Source organism: Panthera tigris, chromosome A2 (assembly GCF_018350195.1).
Source record: "Panthera tigris isolate Pti1 chromosome A2, P.tigris_Pti1_mat1.1, whole genome shotgun sequence".
Lineage (NCBI taxonomy): Eukaryota > Metazoa > Chordata > Mammalia > Carnivora > Felidae > Panthera > Panthera tigris.
Window position 1 is genome coordinate 151,021,788 of NC_056661.1, and position 19,543 is coordinate 151,041,330.

The following is a 19,543-nucleotide window of genomic DNA, read 5'->3' on the forward strand; positions in this document are numbered from 1 at the left end:
GGGGCTATCAGCAACAGCCCCACAACCCCGGGCCGGCCCCTGGGTTCCCTCCCATGCCACCTCACCATACCTCAGAGAAAAGAGCACACAAGTTGACATTATCCATGTGGCACGTCCCAGCTCCTAGTTAATGACAAGGGGTTGGGTGGGTGGTTGGGTGGGAGGGAGGGAACATGCAAAAAGTCACTAATAGTCTTGGTATATTTCATCTGGGAAATGGAAGCAGCTTTACAGTTGTGTTTCTGCAGGACATCCAGAGGGTTTTCAAAGACCTTCAGATGGTCTTGTGGTCTTCAAAGACTGAATGTAAAGAGAACAGATCATATTTTTTGAATGGTGAGTAGTTACAGTAGAATTGTGTGGTACAGGGGAGTCATGAATGCACAGGGGGAGGCGGGAGCAGTGCCATGTATACGAACATCCTTTGAATCTTGAAAATAAATTATACAGGTGAACACAGAAGTTCATGCTACTTGCTGGAAGCAATAAGGATCAAATTTCGTGGAACTTGTATTCCACAAATCTCCAGGTATCCTGCCTCTTCCTCGGTGGGCTATCATGTTCTGTTGGACGTCTTGGTAGCCCTTAACAACTGGTGACATGGTATCAGATTGATTCTTGCAGGAGAGAGACAGATTTATGGATTCCATCAGCTTCTTCCAGGGGAGCTGCCCGATCGCCGGGAGGGCATAGGTGATATGCTCGCTCAAGTTCTCTTTGTGATCTACCAGGGTCAAACAGCAGTTTCCAGGTCCTCGTGGCCAATGATCTTATAGTTCTGGCGGCTTTCTAGGTAAGCAGCCAAATCTGGGTCTCCAGCTTGCTGTGCTCTCTCTTGAGGCGTCTTACCCTACAGGTAACAGTGGGAAGGAAGGAGACACAAATACTTGGGATGAGAATTTTTTTTAAATGCAGAAACAGAGGTATTCAAAGATAACTCACTAAAGCGTTTTTCCACGCTTATGGTTTTAGAGTTCACAAGACACTTTCAAATCTATTATCACATTAAAATGTGAGATAGGTAAGTTTAAGAGAAAGAGACTATCACTCGACAGCTGGGGCTTACATCTGAGGAAACAGAGGTTCAGGGTAACTGGGTCCACAGCAGGAAACAGTGTGGCACAGTGAGCTTTGGAACCCAGATGCTTCAGCAATAGAAATCACTGAACAGAAAAGCAGGAGAGCAGGCATTCAGATTTCTGATTTGGGATTCTTTCTATTATACTAAACTCTGGGAAGCAGCAAGTAGAAAATGATAGCATGGGATGGGCATAAATGATCTAGGGATGCTTCTTTGCTGGTTTTAAAGCCTTCAGTTAAGTTCCCCCTAATTCAAAACTATCTCATCTCTCCAAAAAGTGAGTTAATTTCTGACTATAAAAGTGACGGGTGTGGATTAAAAATAAACTTGGAAAAGTACAAAAGCATAAAGAAGAAAATAAAACTCACCAATAATTTCTATACTACACTAAGATAACCACTGTTAACCTTCTGCAGAGTGACTGCTGTGTCTTTTCCTGGAGCTCTACACATAATTATTTGTATAAAAAGAAAACCATGGCACAAAAACAGACACATAGACCAATGGAATAGAATAGAAACCCCAGAACTAGACCCACAAACGTATGGCCAACTCATCTTTGACAAAGCAGGAAAGAACATCCAATGGAAAAAAGACAGTCTCTTTAACAAATGGTGCTGGGAGAACTGGACAGCAACATGCAGAAGGTTGAAACTAGACCACTTTCTCACACCATTCACAAAAATAAACTCAAAATGGATAAAGGACCTGAATGTGAGACAGGAAACCATCAAAATCTTAGAGGAGAAAGCAGGAAAAGACCTCTCTGACCTCAGCCTTAGCAATCTCTTACTCGACACATCCCCAAAGGCAAGGGAATTAAAAGCAAAACTGAATTACTGGGACCTTATGAAGATAAAAAGCTTCTGCACAGCAAAGGAAACAACCAACAAAACTAAAAGGCAACCAACGGAATGGGAGAAGATATTTGCAAGTGACATATGGGACAAAGGGCTTGTATCCAAAATCTATAAAGAGCTCACCAAACTCCACACCCGAAAAACAAATAACCCAGTGAAGAAATGGGCAGAAAACATGAATAGACACTTCTCTAAAGAAGACATCCGGATGGCCAACAGGCACATGAAAAGATGTTCAACGTCGCTCCTTATCAGGGAAATACAAATCAAAACCACACTCAGATATCACCTCACGCCAGTCAGAGTGGCCAAAATGAACAAATCAGGAGACTATAGATGCTGGAGAGGATGTGGAGAAACGGGAACCCTCTTGCACTGTTGGTGGGAATGCAAATTGGTGCAGCTGCTCTGGAAAGCAGTGTGGAGGTTCCTCAGAAAATTAAAAATAGACCTACCCTATGACCCAGCAATAGCACTGCCGGGAATTTATCCAAGGGATACAGGAGTACTGATGCATCGGGGCACCTGTACCCCAATGTTTATAGCAGCACTCTCAACAATAGCCAAATTATGGAAAGAGCCTAAATGTCCATCAACTGATGAATGGATAAAGAAATTGTGGTTTATATACACAATGGAGTACTACGTGGCAATGAGAAAGAACAAAATATGGCCCTTTGTAGCAACGTGGATGGAACTGGAGAGTGTGATGCTAAGTGAAATAAGCCATACAGAGAAAGACAGATACCATATGTGTTCACTCTTATGTGGATCCTGAGAAACTTAACAGGAACCCATGGGGGAGGGGAAGGAAAAAAAAAAAGAGGTTAGAGAGGGAGAGAGCCAAAGCATAAGAGACTCTTAAAAACTGAGAACAAACTGAGGGTTGATGGGGGGTGGGAGGGAGGGGAGGGTGGGTGATGGGTATGGAGGAGGGCACCTTTTGGGATGAGCACTGGGTGTTGTATGGAAACCAATTTGACAATAAATTTCATATATTAAAAAAAAAAAAAAAGAAAACCACACTCTGTTTATATACTATTCTATCACATGCTTTTTCCCCTAATACATCAAATCTTTTCCATCATTCAGTGATCTTCTACACCATCTTAACGACTGTATCATTTCTTGCAGCCTACTATAATGCCGTGTGTATATTTATACACACACATGATATTTTGGGGATCAGGTCGATGAATAGAATTCAGCAGAAGGCAGGAAGGTCTCCATTCTTTTGAATGTTTATAGATATTACTTAACACTCCTTGAAACTTCTAATTTTTGTTCAATGATATGGTTTTATCTATTTAAAAAGTGATACTAAGTTCTAGGGAAAAGACAGAGGCATGATCATTGTACTAAAGAAACAGCCCCACACGTATAAATGCACACGAGTATTACAAAAATTACTGAAGGCTTCTCAGCCTCCATCTGAATCACTGCAATGGAGAGTGTCAAATTTAATTAAACCTGCTTCCGGCAGCCTACAAGGGTATGTGGGCAGAGGATAAAAGGAAAGTAGCAGTGGCTCTGGATTCTTTCTAAAATTTCACTTATTTAGCTGGGATTTAATATTTAACCACCAGCTTGAAGTTCCTGTAATAATTTTTCCCAACTTGCTTACAGTATTAGTAGACTATCTGGTCTTTACCTCAATATTAATGAGGTATATAGAATTACTAGTTTCTAAATATTCAGAGAGGAGGACTGGGGTGACCCTTGAGTTGATTTTAAAGGAAATGTCCTGTATCAAGAGAAATTCTCAAGATATGCTTCTCTCCAAATTAAAAAAAAAAAAAAATTCTAGAATATCCAGTCGTAATTATCATGCTCTGCTTTCACTTAGCATAAAATTACAAAATGGAAAAATGAACAGATCCCCAAAAGGATGACTCAGACTCATACTGCTTCATATGGTAAGGCCTCTAGAACATAATGTTGGGTGAAAATTTGCATTCTACAATAACATGAATAGTATGACTTCACCTACTTAAACAAACGAGAGGGGAAAACAGGCATACCTGCATGTGAAGTGGGATCATTAAAATTTTAATAGTATATAGGTCTACAGTGTGGGATTTCTAGTGATTTTTATCTTTTTATATATTTTTTGCATTGCTAGAGTTTTCCATATAAGAATGTACTCTACTCATCACCATAAAAATAATGAAGCTGTGTTTTGAAAAAAAGCACACATATACATAACACAAAATAGGAAGAAATCTCAAGGAATGTTGAGCTCATTTATTGGATTCAGAAACTTGGAAAGATTAAAAAAAAAAAAAAAAAAAAAAGAGCAATCGGCTCAGGGGCCAGGTCTCCCGCCCAGTCTTTTGTCTACTTCATGTTGTCCTCCCTTTCTTTTTATATTCGGAGTTGAGTGTAAGCCAGTCTGTTGTGTGGTAAGCAGGCAATTTCCATGCTGTAGAGTGAGTGGTCCCAACAAGGCCAACCCTACCTGAAATCATGGCCTCCATTGATCCTGCCTACCTGGTGTGTGTTTTTCAATCAGGTTATGCAACAAAGACACTTTCAGTGCAAATATCAGCTGGGAAGAATAGCACGCTGAGCAAACCATTTGAAATCCCACACCCACTCAGCTAACCAGTCAGGTAACAGACCCGCTAGAAACCAAGATGCAGCTTAACATGTGTAACAGCCTAAGGGAGGAACGGAGGTGGCCGGGGACCTCAGGCAGAGAGCAAGGATCTGGTGGGCTGCTAGGGGAGTGGACCATCACGCCACACCACTGGCTCAGAACTGGCTCGGGGCAGAAAAAGAGGTCCACACAGGAGAAAAAGTTATTTCATAGTGTTCACTGCGGTTTGGGGAAACCCCAGGAGGCAAACTGCATATAATCAGTGGCTAGTCACTTAAATAAGTTTAACGGGGCTCAAGTCATGTAAGTCATATGTCTGTGTTCCTTGGCTATACTCACCGGCCCCAAACGTAGGCTATTTATTCAATGCCTGCATAATGAAATCCTCATCTGTATGTTAAAATTCTTCTCTGCAACCCTCTACAGTTAAATGGTTTGTCCTTTCTGAGGGTTTCTCGGTGGTGTTTTCTCAGACCTCATCAGGCTCCTCTGTGACACTGATCTTCTACATTCGGTATCTCCCTGTCTCCTGGGCTGCAGTCCCAGGTAAATGCTACTGAGCTACACCTCTTCCCTCACTCTAGCTTTCAGCCCTTTTTTTGGTGCTTTCTGTAAATGACCAACTCACGGTGCAGCCTGAAGTCAGTTCTCCTCAACTGAGTGTCTCCCCCTTACCTCTACCTGTTGATGTTTTTCTGATCAAAGTTGGCAGATATGTCCCTCTATCAATTTCTAGCCTCAGTGCCCTCTCATTAAGACATCAACACACTTTGAATCCAGATTTATAGGACTTTTGCTGCAGGGAAACTAACCACATTTCAAGCCACCACGCCATAGCTATCACTGAAAGGCAGCAAAACATACAAACCGTAGGGAAAAAACCCAATTTTGTTACTAGGTTGCCACTCTTCATCCTGTTGGATCCAGTTTGCGGGGGGGGGGGGGGGGTGGGGAGCAGGGGTGGCGGTGGTATTCTGTCACCAAGTGAGAATGACTGATCTGCTGAAACAACACTGGGCGTCAAAAGAGCTGAAACTGGATTTGGGCTCAGCTACCGGTCTAAGGGCATAGAACTCTCTTTTAGTTTCAGTTCTCGCATCAATGAGAGTAATTAGTAATTCCCACCCTAACTTCACGGGTTAACTTTTAGGGGAAAATATAAGAAAACAAATAGGAAGAACCTTTGAAAAATAAAAAGCCAACATAAACATATCAGGTTTAAGATTATAACCCTTTCAAAGTCAGGGCTGACCACTGTGGCCGCTAATCACTTGGGCACCCATGTAGGGGCCACATAAATCACAGATTTTAAGCTACACTAGATAAAGTAGCTGAAGGAGAAGGGGCTCTCAGTAGCAGGCCAATGTCTTTTACCCCTTCTCGTAGGGTTTGAACCTCACCTCTCCGCAACTTGGCTGCTGGCATTCAGCAGGACAACCCCCAAAGTCCTAAGGCCAGCCCATTCAGGGGTTTATAAAGTCCCATAGGCAAGCACACACCCTTCCCTTTGTGCTTATACGTTTAAACTACAGTTACTCTAAATGAAGCACTTTATTTTTTCCTCCTTTTTCCAAAGCCCCAGGCACTTCCATAAGCACAGAAAGGATGCCTTTGCTATGAGCACAAGTGAAGGCAATGGTGCCGGTGGTCTTGCCCAGTGGGAGGATGTTTGCACTCACTCATCAAGTTACCTTGGAGTCCGTCTTTCTCAGAGATGCTCCCGCATCCACCAGAAGCTGGCACACAGCCCGGTTCCGCTGGCAGGCAGCCTTGTGCAGTGCGGTCTCACCCCTAAATCAAAGATGAAATGGGAAACCACCCATAAAAGGGTTGGGGGCAGGGGTGGGAGTGGGGGTGGAGGCGGCAGGGAGGGGGTGAGGGTGGCCTCCTATCCCTGCTGCTGAAGTTCTGTGCTCCTCGGCCTCCTTCGCTATCTGCAGCCGAGCCCGCGGCTGCTGGGCACATTCGGGGGGGAGAGGGGGGGATGGACGTCGGGGTATCTAAAAACGTCTTCAGTTAGTCATCAACTAACCGTAATCTCTGACTCCAATCTCTTTTCTAAAGAGTGTTAACTAGGCTGAGTGATTTTGTTTTCAACCACTAATGCTTGATTTAGGAAATACTCAACAGCACTATTAAACAGACTGATAAGTACGGATGTGTCTGAGCACTGTGGGACAGTTTTCTCTGTGGACACATCTGGGCAGAACACAGGGGCACTGGATATGGTACACACGGAACAGTGATGGAAAACCACAGGCCCTTCAGGTAGATCACACAGTGCTTGGCAGACCGCCCTGGGGCCCTCAGTGGAGTATCTCTTGGGGACTCAACTTTGAAGGACCAGGTCGACACAAGCTGCCCTACCTACTGATTTCATGTGACTGGCAGGTGGGAGGGTGTGGGCAGCCACAGAGTATATCCGGGAGAGGTGGGGACACGAGCTTTCCCCTGTTGGCAGCAGTCCTGAGGCCAGCCACTCGGTCTAGGAAGAGGGTGAGGCCAAGTAACTATTTCTACCCCCTCTCACGGGCAGTACAGGGAAGAAGATATTTCAATTGAGTCCAAAATGGAAACGATGTTCCATGCCAAAGCTTATCACGAAGAATCAAATGCAGGGCTTAGACAAGACAAATGGGTGACGATCTTGTCAATAGGACGTGGTATGTGGACAAACTCTTTGCAACAACGGACAGTTTCTTCCATGTTTAGTAACTCATAACTATGTAACTATCCCCTTCCTACTCATTTGCTCTATTCATTCCTACTTTTCCCCCTCCAGACCTACTTCGCTACTCCCCATCTATCTTTCACTCTTTTCAAATTTCTGTCAAGTTTTACGGTGCTTCCATATGGCTTTCAGAGTTAGACATTTACCCTTTCTTTGTTCCTATTTGGGGAGCAGTAGCTATTTTTGTTGCCTGAAGAACAACAACAAAAAAAAGCTGAAGACAAACATTATCGGTTTGGGGACCACCCCAAAGTGGATGATTTTCTCAACCAGGGTTTCCCATCTGAACCACAGAACATAATAATGATTGGAATTCCCATATTCTTAATTCTCCAATGGTTGTATGTAACTTCTTCCATTCTAGACTCAGTGCAGAGGTTTCATTACAAACAAAGGATGCCATAGAGTATTAGGACTTCATTTTCTCACAAATCCCAGTTGAGAAAGAGTAAATAAAAAAAAGGTAAATGTATTTATTTAGATTTCTCAGGAGTCCAAGATGTACCAGTGCAGAACTTCCTTGCCTGTAGGAAGCTCTAAATGATGAATAGCAAAGTCTGTGCACGTAATCATTAGGATTCTTGTCATCAATTTTTATTGTGTAATTATTGGTTTAGGAGATTAGCCCTGCACAGTTATATGTACTATTGAAAGTGAACTCTTAGGGCACCTGCGTGGCTCAGTCGGTTAAGCGTCTGACCTTGGTTCAGGTCATGATCTCACAGTTCGTGAGTTCGAGCCCTGGGTTGGGCTCTGTGCTGAGAGCTTGGAGCCTAGAGCCTGCCTCGGAGTTTGTGTCTCCCTCTCTCTCTGCCCCTCCCCTACTCATGGTCTCCCTCTCTCTCTCTCTCTCTCTCTCAAAAATAAGTAAACATTAAAAAAAAAGAAACTGAACTCTTTATCACTGACATTTCAATGATCTATTGTATGCCCTATAGACTACATTCTTCTCCTAGATAGGTTCTAAAGAACATATCTAAAGAAAATAATCTAGACTATGTAATGGAAGGCAATACTCACGTTTCACTGTCTGCCATATCCAATAACTCAGAAGGTCCTAAATAAGAGGAAAGTAAGATGTCCATCAAAAAAAGTTGAAAAAATAACCATTAACAACACAAAAAAATCTGTAATCACAGAGTTATAATGCCTTGACAAGCTGAATAAGGAAGAGCCATTTGGTGATAGGGATAATAAGACTGCCTTCCTTGCCCCCACCCCCAGAAAAGAAAGGACTTCTCTATTCCCCCTCACCAACCTCCCAACCCCCACCAGCCAACATGTGTGAAATGGGAGCTGCATAGGAATGATACAGTCTCTGCCTGTAAAGCAGCTTTCAGTCAACTTGAAGGAATAAAATTAATTGGAATAGAATAAGTGAGAAATAACTAAGTGGCTACCTTGGGAGAAAGGGGACAGTTCAGTGGGCTTGAAGGGTTATCATTCTCCAGTGGCAGGTTGTTTGAGATGGGGTTTTATACAGACTTTTAAAACTATAAAATACCATAGATATCATCCAGTCTAACATCTGTATTTTAGAAACAGAGTAACATTATAGTTTTCAAAAATTTTCCCTTCCAAGACCTGGAAGAAATGTTATACATAAACACCCAATGATTATAGATACTTCGTTAGGAATTGAGATGTTTGGTGAGTTTGTGCACTGCTGATGTTTTATTTGTTCACCAACTAATTCATTCAATCTGCAAACAATTCTTGGAATGACCACCTTTCCACTCTCTGCACCACTGCTTTCCTCCCCAACCCTCCCTAACTCTAATTGGCCTGCAGGTGTCAGCTGAGACACATTTTGCATCAAACTCTGCATGAGCCCACTCCAAATACTGCATTAAGTGGCCTATGTATGTGCACTCCCACTTTGGACACCAAGCCTATGTTCTGTAATTGGGAGGGAATATAATTCGTCATCTAAATTGAGACTATACCACACAGGTGGGGCTATACAATTACCTTATTGATCAAGACATTTAAGCCATATCAAAGCCACCTGCTGATGTGTCCCTCCACTAGTCTCTGGTAAATCCCCTGACGTCGTGGCCTATGCCTCATCCACCACTATATCCTTCCTTGGTGCCTGGCATTGAACCTAGTACCAAGGAGATGCTTAAATGTTGGGGTGAATTAATGAATAAGTGTGTTTAGACACGCCAAGCACAGTTCTAGGTATTGAGCATTTTAGTCTTTAGAAATACTATCCTGTTGATCTGCTGTCTTTACTGTCAGATATCATTATTATTGAAAATGTGCTTAGGTGATTACTTATTACATAAAAAAGAAGAAAGGGAAGAGGTCAGGACTTCCCAACCATGAAAGTCACTGGCCAAGAAGATGGCTGAGATGTTATGGGACCTTCACAATCCTCCTGGTCATCCGAGAGCTACCTCATCACCTTTACCTCCTCTTTCACAGAAACTGGCCATCAAGGCCAGGTGAATCTTCTCTTGCACCATCTGCCCTATTTGTGTCTCCTCTTTGTCCTATTTGACAAACAGGCTTCCTAATAGGTCTCTGTCTGGAGCATAAGAAAAGTGAAAACATTAAGAAAAGTGAAAAGTCTCATATCATTCAGATTTCCAGGTTTCCAATTCAGCATATTGACTGCTTACTCCCAAGTATTTAAACATGAAAGTTCACCGTCTTTCATCTGGAACTGCCCTTATTCAATTTGTTCCCAGGTTCCGTTTTTCACATTAGCTAATCTGGTAACTGCACCATTACCCACCCATTTCTCAGGCCCTCCCGGTTCCCAGAGCTTGTTCCCTCCACTCTCCCGATCTGAAACAGCCTTCCCTTTTCTAGACACATACCTAAGTCTTACCCATTCTGTAAAGCCCAATCTGTGACAAGTCTTCTGAAAAGACCAGTCTTCACAGAAGGGATCTATCCCTTTCTCTGAAAGCCTGTAGCACTTACTTGGTTCTACCCTTTTGCCATGTATTTGATTTTCAGTCATATGCCTTGTCTCCCTAAACAAATTCTTCTAAATCTCTGCAGTGTAAGAATATTTATTATTTCCCTCTAGCATTATCATATCCCTCTAGCAACTATCCTACATTAAGGATTTAACAAAGACTTAACTCATTTATTTTTGTCCCTCAACAAACTAGGAACATTTTTCTAAGGAAAAATGAACAATAATTCTCACGACAAACAAATAATTCCCACAACAAACACCCAAAGAAGTACAGAGCAGTATAGCGCCATGATGGGTCCTAGAGCTGAATCTCCTTGCTCCAAAATTCTGGCTCTACCTACCACTTACTGGACCTCGTGCAAGTTCATTTAATCTCTCAGTCCTGGCACACTACATGCCTGAAGGTTAGATATTAAGTGTCCTATTCTCTGGCATAATCCAGGAGGTTACACTAAATCAAAATGTGGACCATCAGTAAAGGAAGGAAGTGTACCGGACTCTGCATTTCCTTCCATTTATTTCTGAAGCCACTTGTTGATTCAAATTTGATGTCCTGAGAACCAACACTCCAGACCTCCTCAGTTGCGGGCAGGGCATTCTCTGCAAGGCTAGGAACAAGAAGGCTTACAGGGCCCAATGCCCTCTTCGGCAAACCCTTGGAGCAATTCATGTGGAAAGGAATTCCATGAATACCAGCAACCCAGCCTCACTGGCAGCTCTGTTCCCACCATTACTGCTGAGTGCATGCGGATTTAGGCACCAGAGGCCCCGCCTCCTTTCCCCCTTCATTCTGTGCTCAGGGCTGCACCCATGGGGGGTCCACGGACTCCAGGATCCCTGCCGCCATATGAGAGTTTGTGGAACCAACTCAATCTGCGATAAAATGGCAATTGTTTGACACTCTGAAAGGGGGGACAAGGAAGAGAAAGGACCTTGTTCCTCAAGTTTCTGACAAGAATCACCACAAATGCAGCCAATGCAGAACAATCCCAGAGCTGATTATCCAATTTATGAGTCAGGCAAGCCTGTAGCTGCTTATCACCTCCCCCTTCTCTCCTTTGGACCTGCTGCAGCAGACAGGGGTGAGAGGAAGAGGTGCTGATCTTAAAACAGGATACTTTTGCTTAATTAAAATCTGATGAAACTCCAATTACAGGTTTCTGGAATGAAATGGGCTCTGGAATGATGGACTTAATTAACCCAAACCTTCCTCCTCTTTCCACCAGTACAGGTAATCACAAAAAGAGCAGAACATTTTGCATGCTGGCAGGTGAATCCCCAATGCAGAGGGAAGGGTGGCAGTGAACTGATGACAGACAGGCGTAGGGAGCTATTTTTAGCAGTACAGGTAGCTTTTCTAGCAATGTCTTAACCCGCTTTAAAATAACCGTGTTGGCATAATGCTAGCAAGAAGGGGGTGGCAGAGGAGGAGCTGAGAAGAGGACTGAGTGCCAGGTACAGCCCAAGAAGAGGCTGGAGTTTCCCTCCCTATGCTGCTTCTAGTGGCCTGCTGGGAGCTGTAGTATTTCAGGCTGTTTACTAGTGCCCTGTGCAGGTTAGCAGCGTCAGTATAAGGTCTGCAGAGAGGGGGCATGGCCAGAGAAACAAAAATCATCTGCACAGACTGCAAAAATGCTCTTTAAAGGAAACACTGTTTTAAAAATAGCACCGGGATGCCTGGGTGGCTCAGTTGGTTGTGTGTCCAACTTCGGCTTGGGTCATGAACTCATGGTTCATGAGTTCGAGCCCCACGTTGGGCTCTCTGCTGTCAGCACCGAGCCCACCTGGGATCCCTCTTGTTCCCCTCTCTCTCTGCTCTCCCCTGGCTAGTGCTCTCTCCTGCTCTCTCCGAAATAAAACTAAATATAAAATAATAAATAAATAAATAAATAAATAAATAAATAATAATAAATAGCATCTATGATTTTTTGGGAAAGTTCATTTGAGTGTCACTAATAAGGGAGAGAACAAGAGAAAGAAAAGAGGATGGAATTCTTTCAGTTTAGATCAATGGTGAGTATTTGGACCTAGAACTTATTTTATATTTTAGATCTACACTGTGAACATCACACCATGTCCCTTCGGGAATCTGAAGGAGTACCGTTACGTTGTTAGCAGTGAACTCAGTTATTCCCTGAATATAAAACCAAGTCTCGGTTCACTGCTGCCTCCTAGGGTTTGCTACAATGTCCACACTCAATCCCACATTTGACTTGTACCAGAAAACAACTGTTAAAATCTGACTCAAGGGGCATGTGTGCAAATTTCTCCATGAAGTTTTCAGAGGCAGACGATCGCTGTCCCTTCAGAGCCCTGCATTAGCTGTCATTGGAACTCTGCAGGTAATGCTTATATCAAACTACCCTGCGAGGTGGTTGTGTTTCATTTCCCTCACCGGGGTTTAGAAATATGGAGGGCAAAGACCAGATGTTACATGTGAGTCTTGGCAGGTAACCTGACCTCACTCTGCTTCGGTTTTCACCACCCGTCAGGTGGAGAGAAGAGAACTCCCTACATAGGGCTGTTTTAAGAATTAAGTATGTGAATACATACGAAGCATTTAGAGCAATCAAAGTTAGCAGTGACTATTACTCTAACATTTTTTCTCAAAAGTTCATGGGACAGAATTCATTTTTTTATTGAATGAATGAATGAAAGCCATTTAAAAATCAATGTGGATCCCAGCCAGTATTGTATTTGTTTTCTCAGAGAAAGACCCATAAACATAACATGGATTCAAAAGACTGTGCTATACGGGAAATGCTCTGAAAAATCAGGGGGGAACAGACGTATTGAGAAGATCTACGCATCAGTATTCCAGCGAAGCCGGGGAATGCGAAAGGAAGCAAAATTTCACAAATCTCTCAACGTGAGAAAGTGAACAGTGAGGTTAAGTAGTCAAGCCTTCTAAACAGCAAGTCTTCCGCCCGGGCTCATTCCATTGGCTCTTCCGTTGGATACCCACCCCCCCCACCCCGCCCCGCGCTCTTGCTGCTACAACCCTATCATCAATATTGTGCTTGTATTATATATGATGTGTCCTTTGTCGCACGCATCCTTTAATTTGCTTCCCACACCAAGGCATCCAAACCCCCCTTGCTATCCCTTCCACCTCTCCGTGGCCTCTCTGTCCGGGACCTCATTTCCCATTAGTCTCCCCCACGCTGCCAGCAGACCATTCCAAATCCTCCTCTGCCCCAGGACAAAAGCTGCACAGATGTGGGGAGAGCTGGCACTGGGAACTCGAACCGCACCGTCATCCTGTCCCAGCGGGACGGTGGTCCTTTCTCTCGGGGACCAGAGGCAGAAAAAGGGGGGGTAAAAAGAAAAGAAAAGAAAGACTGAAGACAGAAAAGGAGAGAAGACAAAATAAGCCATTGAAATCAAAAAGGAAATGCATGAGTGAGATTTCTATCAGGACGCGCAGTAGGGGGGCAGAGGGGTGGGAGTGGGGGGGATAAAAACAAAGGGGCGAGATGTGCGGGGTGGTAAAAGCCTAAAACAACACAAAAGTCCCTCGGAGGGGTTCAAGGAGGGAGGAAGGAGTGGGGAGAAAATATGGTTGAAAGGAGCTGAAAAGCGGGAGCCACTGGGGGCCCGGGAATGGAGCCCCTCGCGTCCTTCCCTCTCCACCCTGGCCCTGTGGGATTGCTCTCTGTCTTCCTCTTCCATTCTCTCTGCAACCCTCCAAATGCCCAAATTCCAGTTTTTCAGAAAGGAAAACAGCAGGTTGTGTATTTGAGAGAAAAAGTCCCAAAGAAGAAGGAGGACAGAAAACAATTCCAGCCTCCTGTGGCTTTTCAGAACTCACCACACATCTCCTGCCCCTAGCCCCACAGCCCGGTTTCCAGAGAACACTTAGGACAGAAATGTGTTGTTTACTGTGGTGTCTGGGGGAACGGCTAAACTCTCACGACTCCTGCTCAGGGGGCGCCCTCCCGACTGTGGACCCCACTGCTCACCACAATAACCAGCGAAGAGGTGGGCAAAGCAGAGGGGAGAGGGGCTCCCACCTGAGCAAGGATGCAGGACAGAAAACCAGCCAGTATGCTCTCAAGCAACTTGCAAAGTGCCTACCGATTTCTCCAGAGCCCTGTCATTAGCACATCTTTACAGTCAGGTCTTCGAACGGGTTTTAGGATTTATGGCATATGAAGTCACAGGAAAGACTTAAACCAAATTAAAAAAAAAAAAAAGAAAAGAAAAAACTAAAACTTCAAAAGATCTGGAGCATTCGAGAGATGAGGAGGAATGTCCCTCTCCAACTCTGGTGCAGTGTAAAATTTCCACTTTTTTCCCCATTTACATGAATTCATACTGATCAGACCTGTCTGCCACAAAACTGATGCTAGCTTATAAACATAATGCCACAGTCTGATACACATCCTGAACCCCAGCTCACTAAATTCTCTTAGAAAAGGCTATTTTCCTTGTCAGACCAAGGGGATTCTAGAGCCACCATCATATTAAATTAGGAGAGACTATTTCACTGAACAGAGATCACATTAAGGTAATGGGTACAGAGAAGAGAAAGGGTCATGTTTCCCGTGTGCTTGTCCTTGACTTCAAGAACACTATAATTTACAGAGGTTTCTATAACTTAAAAGAGATGCGTTTTTCAAAATGCACAGGCTAATGAAATTATATCAGCACCTAAAGATACTAAAACAAACAGCAACAATAAAGACAGTTGAGCTGAAGCGCTTAGCTCTTAAGAACCTGCTGGATTAGACTGGCTATGCCAAAAGATTTCGCATGTGTATTCCTGAATAAAGAGAAATAATGAGATCAGTGTTAGGGAGATGGAATTGATGAGGCCTATCAGGTTGGCTAGTACTAATTTCAATAAAAATCAACTGCAATTTAGTTCCTATTATTTGGCTATGGTACTAAAAGGTTAAAAATCACCATCCTTCAAAATTGCAGTGATTCTGGGACCAGAGAGCATAATGAGACTTTATTTCCCAACAGAAAGATGGATTGTGCTTCGTATCTCCAGTCTCACTCTCAGGTATGTACCGGCCAATGAGAGATCCTGGTGAGGCGGGGAGGGTATCAGATGCCTCCCGTGACCTTGGGAATGGCTTGCCCATGAGGCAAGTAGAGATGTTTGGAATCTCAAGGGTTTTTTTCCCTCATTATCATAGTTATTAAACGTATTATTAAAATCGAACCAAAAATAATCCTGGAAAAATAAACACCCCCTCCCCCAAAATTATGTTAATTTTGCTTTGTGTCCTTCCATTTTGACAGAGAGAGCTGTATTGTGTGACTCACGCTTTGCAAGAGGTGCTGGGGGTGGAAGAGACACAAGTTGAGTACTGGGGTGTCAGGCTTTGGTTACAGCACGAAGAGACTAACGAAAGTACCAGCTTGATTTCACACCAGGCAAAGTAGGCGTGCACCAGTCCACAGCAAGCTTTTAGAGGCCCTCTTATTTAAGGCAGTGGAAAAAGTGGGGGAGTGAAAATTCATGGGTCTAGACCAATATCATCTCATGCCCCTGGGGACATGCAACGGAGGAGAGGGGTTTTGTTTTTGTTTTTGGTATAAGTATGTCCCAAATATTACATGGGTCATGCTTATGCTAAAAAGAGGGGAAACTGTTGTTAAAGAACTTGCAAATTCAAAGAATTATTGTTGCTAGTCAACCTTAGGACTGAGAACCAAAGGAACATATAAAAGCAGAGGCCCAGGGGATTCTGGGTGACACAGTAGTTCAGGATACTGAGAAGGTAGGCTCACCATTTTCAACTGAAGAAGATAGAGTTAGGGAGGTGGTAGGTTAAATCTGGCCACAAATTATTTGCAGCTCCTCTCACAGAGCAGTGGGGGCCATTTCCCCCCTCCATGAGTCAGGGCCAGCCCTCTGACCGTTTTAGCGGACAGAATACTATAGAGATGATGCAGAACTTTCCAGTCTGCCCACAGGACGTCTGGAAGCTTCCATCTTCCTGGAGCCCTAGGACTGTCATGGCATGAAGAAGCCTGGGATAAAAGGATAGGTATAGAGAAAGGCTCCAGGTGTCCCGGGCATCCCAGCCATCTCAGCTGAGAGCCCCAAACATGTTGGGGAGTCCCTCTTCAATACAGACTCAGTCACAAGTGCGGTTCCCTGCAGCCTCTTGAGTGAGACCAAGTGAGATACCAACAGGTAACTGATAGAGGGTTCCAGAACCCGTGGCGGGGGCGAGGGGGACGTGGAGATGGAATTCTAGCTCTTCAGGAGAGGTAGAGGAAGAGAGAGAGACAGAGACCCTAAATTGCGTTAGCATTCAAACAGATGGCCAGTCTCACACCTAACTCCAGAGAGGAGATGTGGGTATTGAACAGCTTAAGATATGTGAGCAAGCATTCAATCCCATTGGGTAAAGGACAAATGAGTAAGAAAGGATTGAGAATGGTCAAGAAGACAGCAACCAGGAGCACCTTCACTTGAGCTAAAGACAAACTGACAGTATGTATATCTAAAGCACATCTGCATTTTGTGCAATAGAAACCCTGAGCTCTTTTCTATTAAGACAAAAATAATCACAGAAGCTCTGTGCTTCATTGCCCGTGGGGCCGGGTTCTAACATTTGCTTTTGCCTCTCACTAGCTTTGGGAGAAGTCACTACGGGGAAGAGAAAACACCTATGATTTTGAGTGTGCGTGCGTGTGTGTGTGTGTGTGTGTGTGTGCGCGCGTGTGAAGGAGGCAAGCAGAGATCATGCCGCCATTGCTTTGTAAGTCTTGCCCAAAGAGAAACGCTTTCATTGCAGGCGGTAGAATGGGCAGGGGGACAGGAGATGAAAAGACGCACACCGCAGACACAGTACCAAGAACACAGCCAACCACCTAGGCTTTCCAAAGTACACTGGCTTGGGACTGTCAGGCCCAGCGTGCAGGGGGCAAGAAATGCTCTAATAACCACCATCCGACTTCAAACACCTTTTCTTTTTCCTAAGCCATCTTTCCACCATCACTCGGGCCAAGGTTTCAAGTAAACTCTTCATGGTGAGGAGGAACTGAGGACAAAACAAGGTGTGTCAAATGTAACTGACAATCGATGTGTCACATCCCGACATAGGATATGTTTAGTAGAAGCATCTGAAATATGAGAAGTGTGTGACAAATGGCAGCTGTGTTATCTACCTGTGGCTTTACAATAGGACTTAAACCATCTATATAGAACTGTTTTCAATTTCATTCTGCATATGGTTATATTTTTTCGCCAGAAATTGCCTGGAACTAGTGACTGTATCGTGCATGGGCGTGTGTGTGTGTGTGTGTGTGTGTGTGTGTGTGTGTGTGTGTCCACTGGTCTATAACAGGTAGTTCCTGTTAGGCACTCCACAAACATCTGTGGAATGACTGAAAGGAGTAAGACGTGTGTTGAACTGAATAAAAGAGGAGTAAAAAGTAATGTGCAAATGTGCATGTCTACTAATATGCTTACTATCTATGGCCTGAATTTGGATGCCACATGGTCACTGCCGGGGCTCACAGAAAATCTTCCAAGGTCTCTGTGTACCTATACCTAGCAGAGCTAGAGGCTACTCCACTCCTGCTTCCTCAAAAACACCCAAGCCAGGCAGATTTTTTTCCCTTTACTCTTGTTCTTTATTCCTAGACACACTATAAACATGGGAAGCTGAAAGTAATGGTCAAGATTTGGTGTCCGTTCATGTGTTTATGCCTTTAAAGGGCCATTAGGGGAAGATGCTAATGTTCATGCTACATGTCGAAATCACCTAACCACAGAAGACACACGAGTACCAGATGTTTTCAAAGAGAATGAAATGTGGCTTAATTTGATAGATGAATGAGATTCAAACTGGAAAAAGAGAGCAAGAGAAAGAGAGAGAGAGAGGGAGGGAGGGAGAGAGAGAAGCCGGGAAGCTGGGGGAAAAAAAACAACACATGCTTATCATGCTATCCCCACGAATTTGGTACCTCATCCCAACCAGTCAACTTAACGCTCTTCACAAAACAATACAGCATATTACATCAGGTGGCATTTGATTTTGTCTTTTATTTTTTACTTAGCTCAAAAATATCCTGCAAAGACCTTGATATGAAAATTATTTCTATGAAATGTTTGATTATGGTGACCGACATGTGTCAGTGGTCTGCAATTCTGTCTGCCTCCAATAAGCAGGGGGAGTGAGCTAAAATTTGGAGAGCATCTCTACCATTCTGAACATAGCCTGGAAGAAAGTCGATTTAGAAAATTCAATTATTGCATGGAGAAGTGATCCTTGGTTCACTGTACCTACTCACCGTGGTCAAGGATATATTTCACAATCTCCCCATTGCCGGTTTTAGCTGCATGGTGAAGGAGTGAACAGTGGTCTGGTCCCTGAATTAGCAGACTCCCTCCATTTTTATAGCTTTCTATTAGCTGCAAAAGAGACATAGGAAAAGAAGCTCAGGCAGGGTCTGGAACAAGGAAAACAGTTAACCGGTGATAAAAAGAAGAGTGATGGAGCAAACCACAAACGTTTCTAGCCGCAGAGGACACAGAAAAGTCAAAGGGAGGAAGTAACATTCCCGGTCTGTGTTATCACTCAAATAGATGGCCAGCATCTCACCTGACTCGGGAGAGGGTCTGTGGGCACTGAACAGCCCAAGGAAACTGAAACATGCTGAGTTACTTATTTCTTTTCTGCTTTATGTCTCTTTCTTTTCTGGGCACTGCTCTCTGTCCCAAGGGAGTGAAGGGCAGCGAAGAGAATAAACGTTTTCCTCTGTTGGCTGAGCTCTCTCCTGAGTGAAAGGATAATTAAGGCTGCAGACAGGAATAGCTTGGTGTCCCGTAGCTAAGCGCCTTTCCTCGCCCCCAGTTTTTCTTCAACCTCTAATGAACCCAGCTACCAAATCCAGAAGCTGCTTCCCATTTTCCTGCGGGAGGTCACAGCACACGTGCACGTAGCAGACACGGGCACACATCTGCACGGCCTCACTTCTTCACCCTGATCTGCCGTCCAGCCTCTCGCCTTCTGTTAACCATCCAACCCATACCCAAGAAGGCTAGAGATGACCCACAGGGTGAGAACCAAAAGGATTCAGGGAATGTAGTAGTAGACACCTAAAACACCTGTGAGAACAGACTAGAAAAAACCCCACAGATTTTGCAGCCTGAGAATAATGTGGTGAAGTGAGGATATGGTCTAATTTCATGAAATACTGAACATTATAGAAAGTGTAAGTGGGTTTCTGTTCTCCAAACTGCAGTACAGCAGGACACAGAGTCTTTCTGCAGCTTATAAAGGGTAGTTTTAGGGAAAATAAGAATAAAATAATCCAGAAGGTACCAAGCAAAAGGAATGTAACTATCACCAAGAAAGAATTAGAT

General features: G+C 43.9%; 1 protein-coding gene across 2 annotated transcripts in view; it reads right to left on the bottom strand.

Annotated features, from left to right (window-relative positions):
• Nucleotides 1–218: 218 nt before the first annotated feature.
• Nucleotides 219–19,543, bottom strand: part of DGKI (diacylglycerol kinase iota) — a 442,717-nt gene continuing 423,392 nt past the window's right edge. For both annotated transcript variants that reach the window (XM_042977425.1, XM_042977422.1), the window contains 4 exons: nt 18,469–18,589; nt 8,292–8,328; nt 6,232–6,331; nt 219–850 (listed from right to left, as the gene is read on the bottom strand). In XM_042977425.1, the coding sequence (XP_042833359.1) occupies nt 734–850; nt 6,232–6,331; nt 8,292–8,328; nt 18,469–18,589 (375 nt within the window). In that variant the 3' untranslated portion in view covers nt 219–733. The remainder of the gene's footprint in view (nt 851–6,231; nt 6,332–8,291; nt 8,329–18,468; nt 18,590–19,543) is intronic.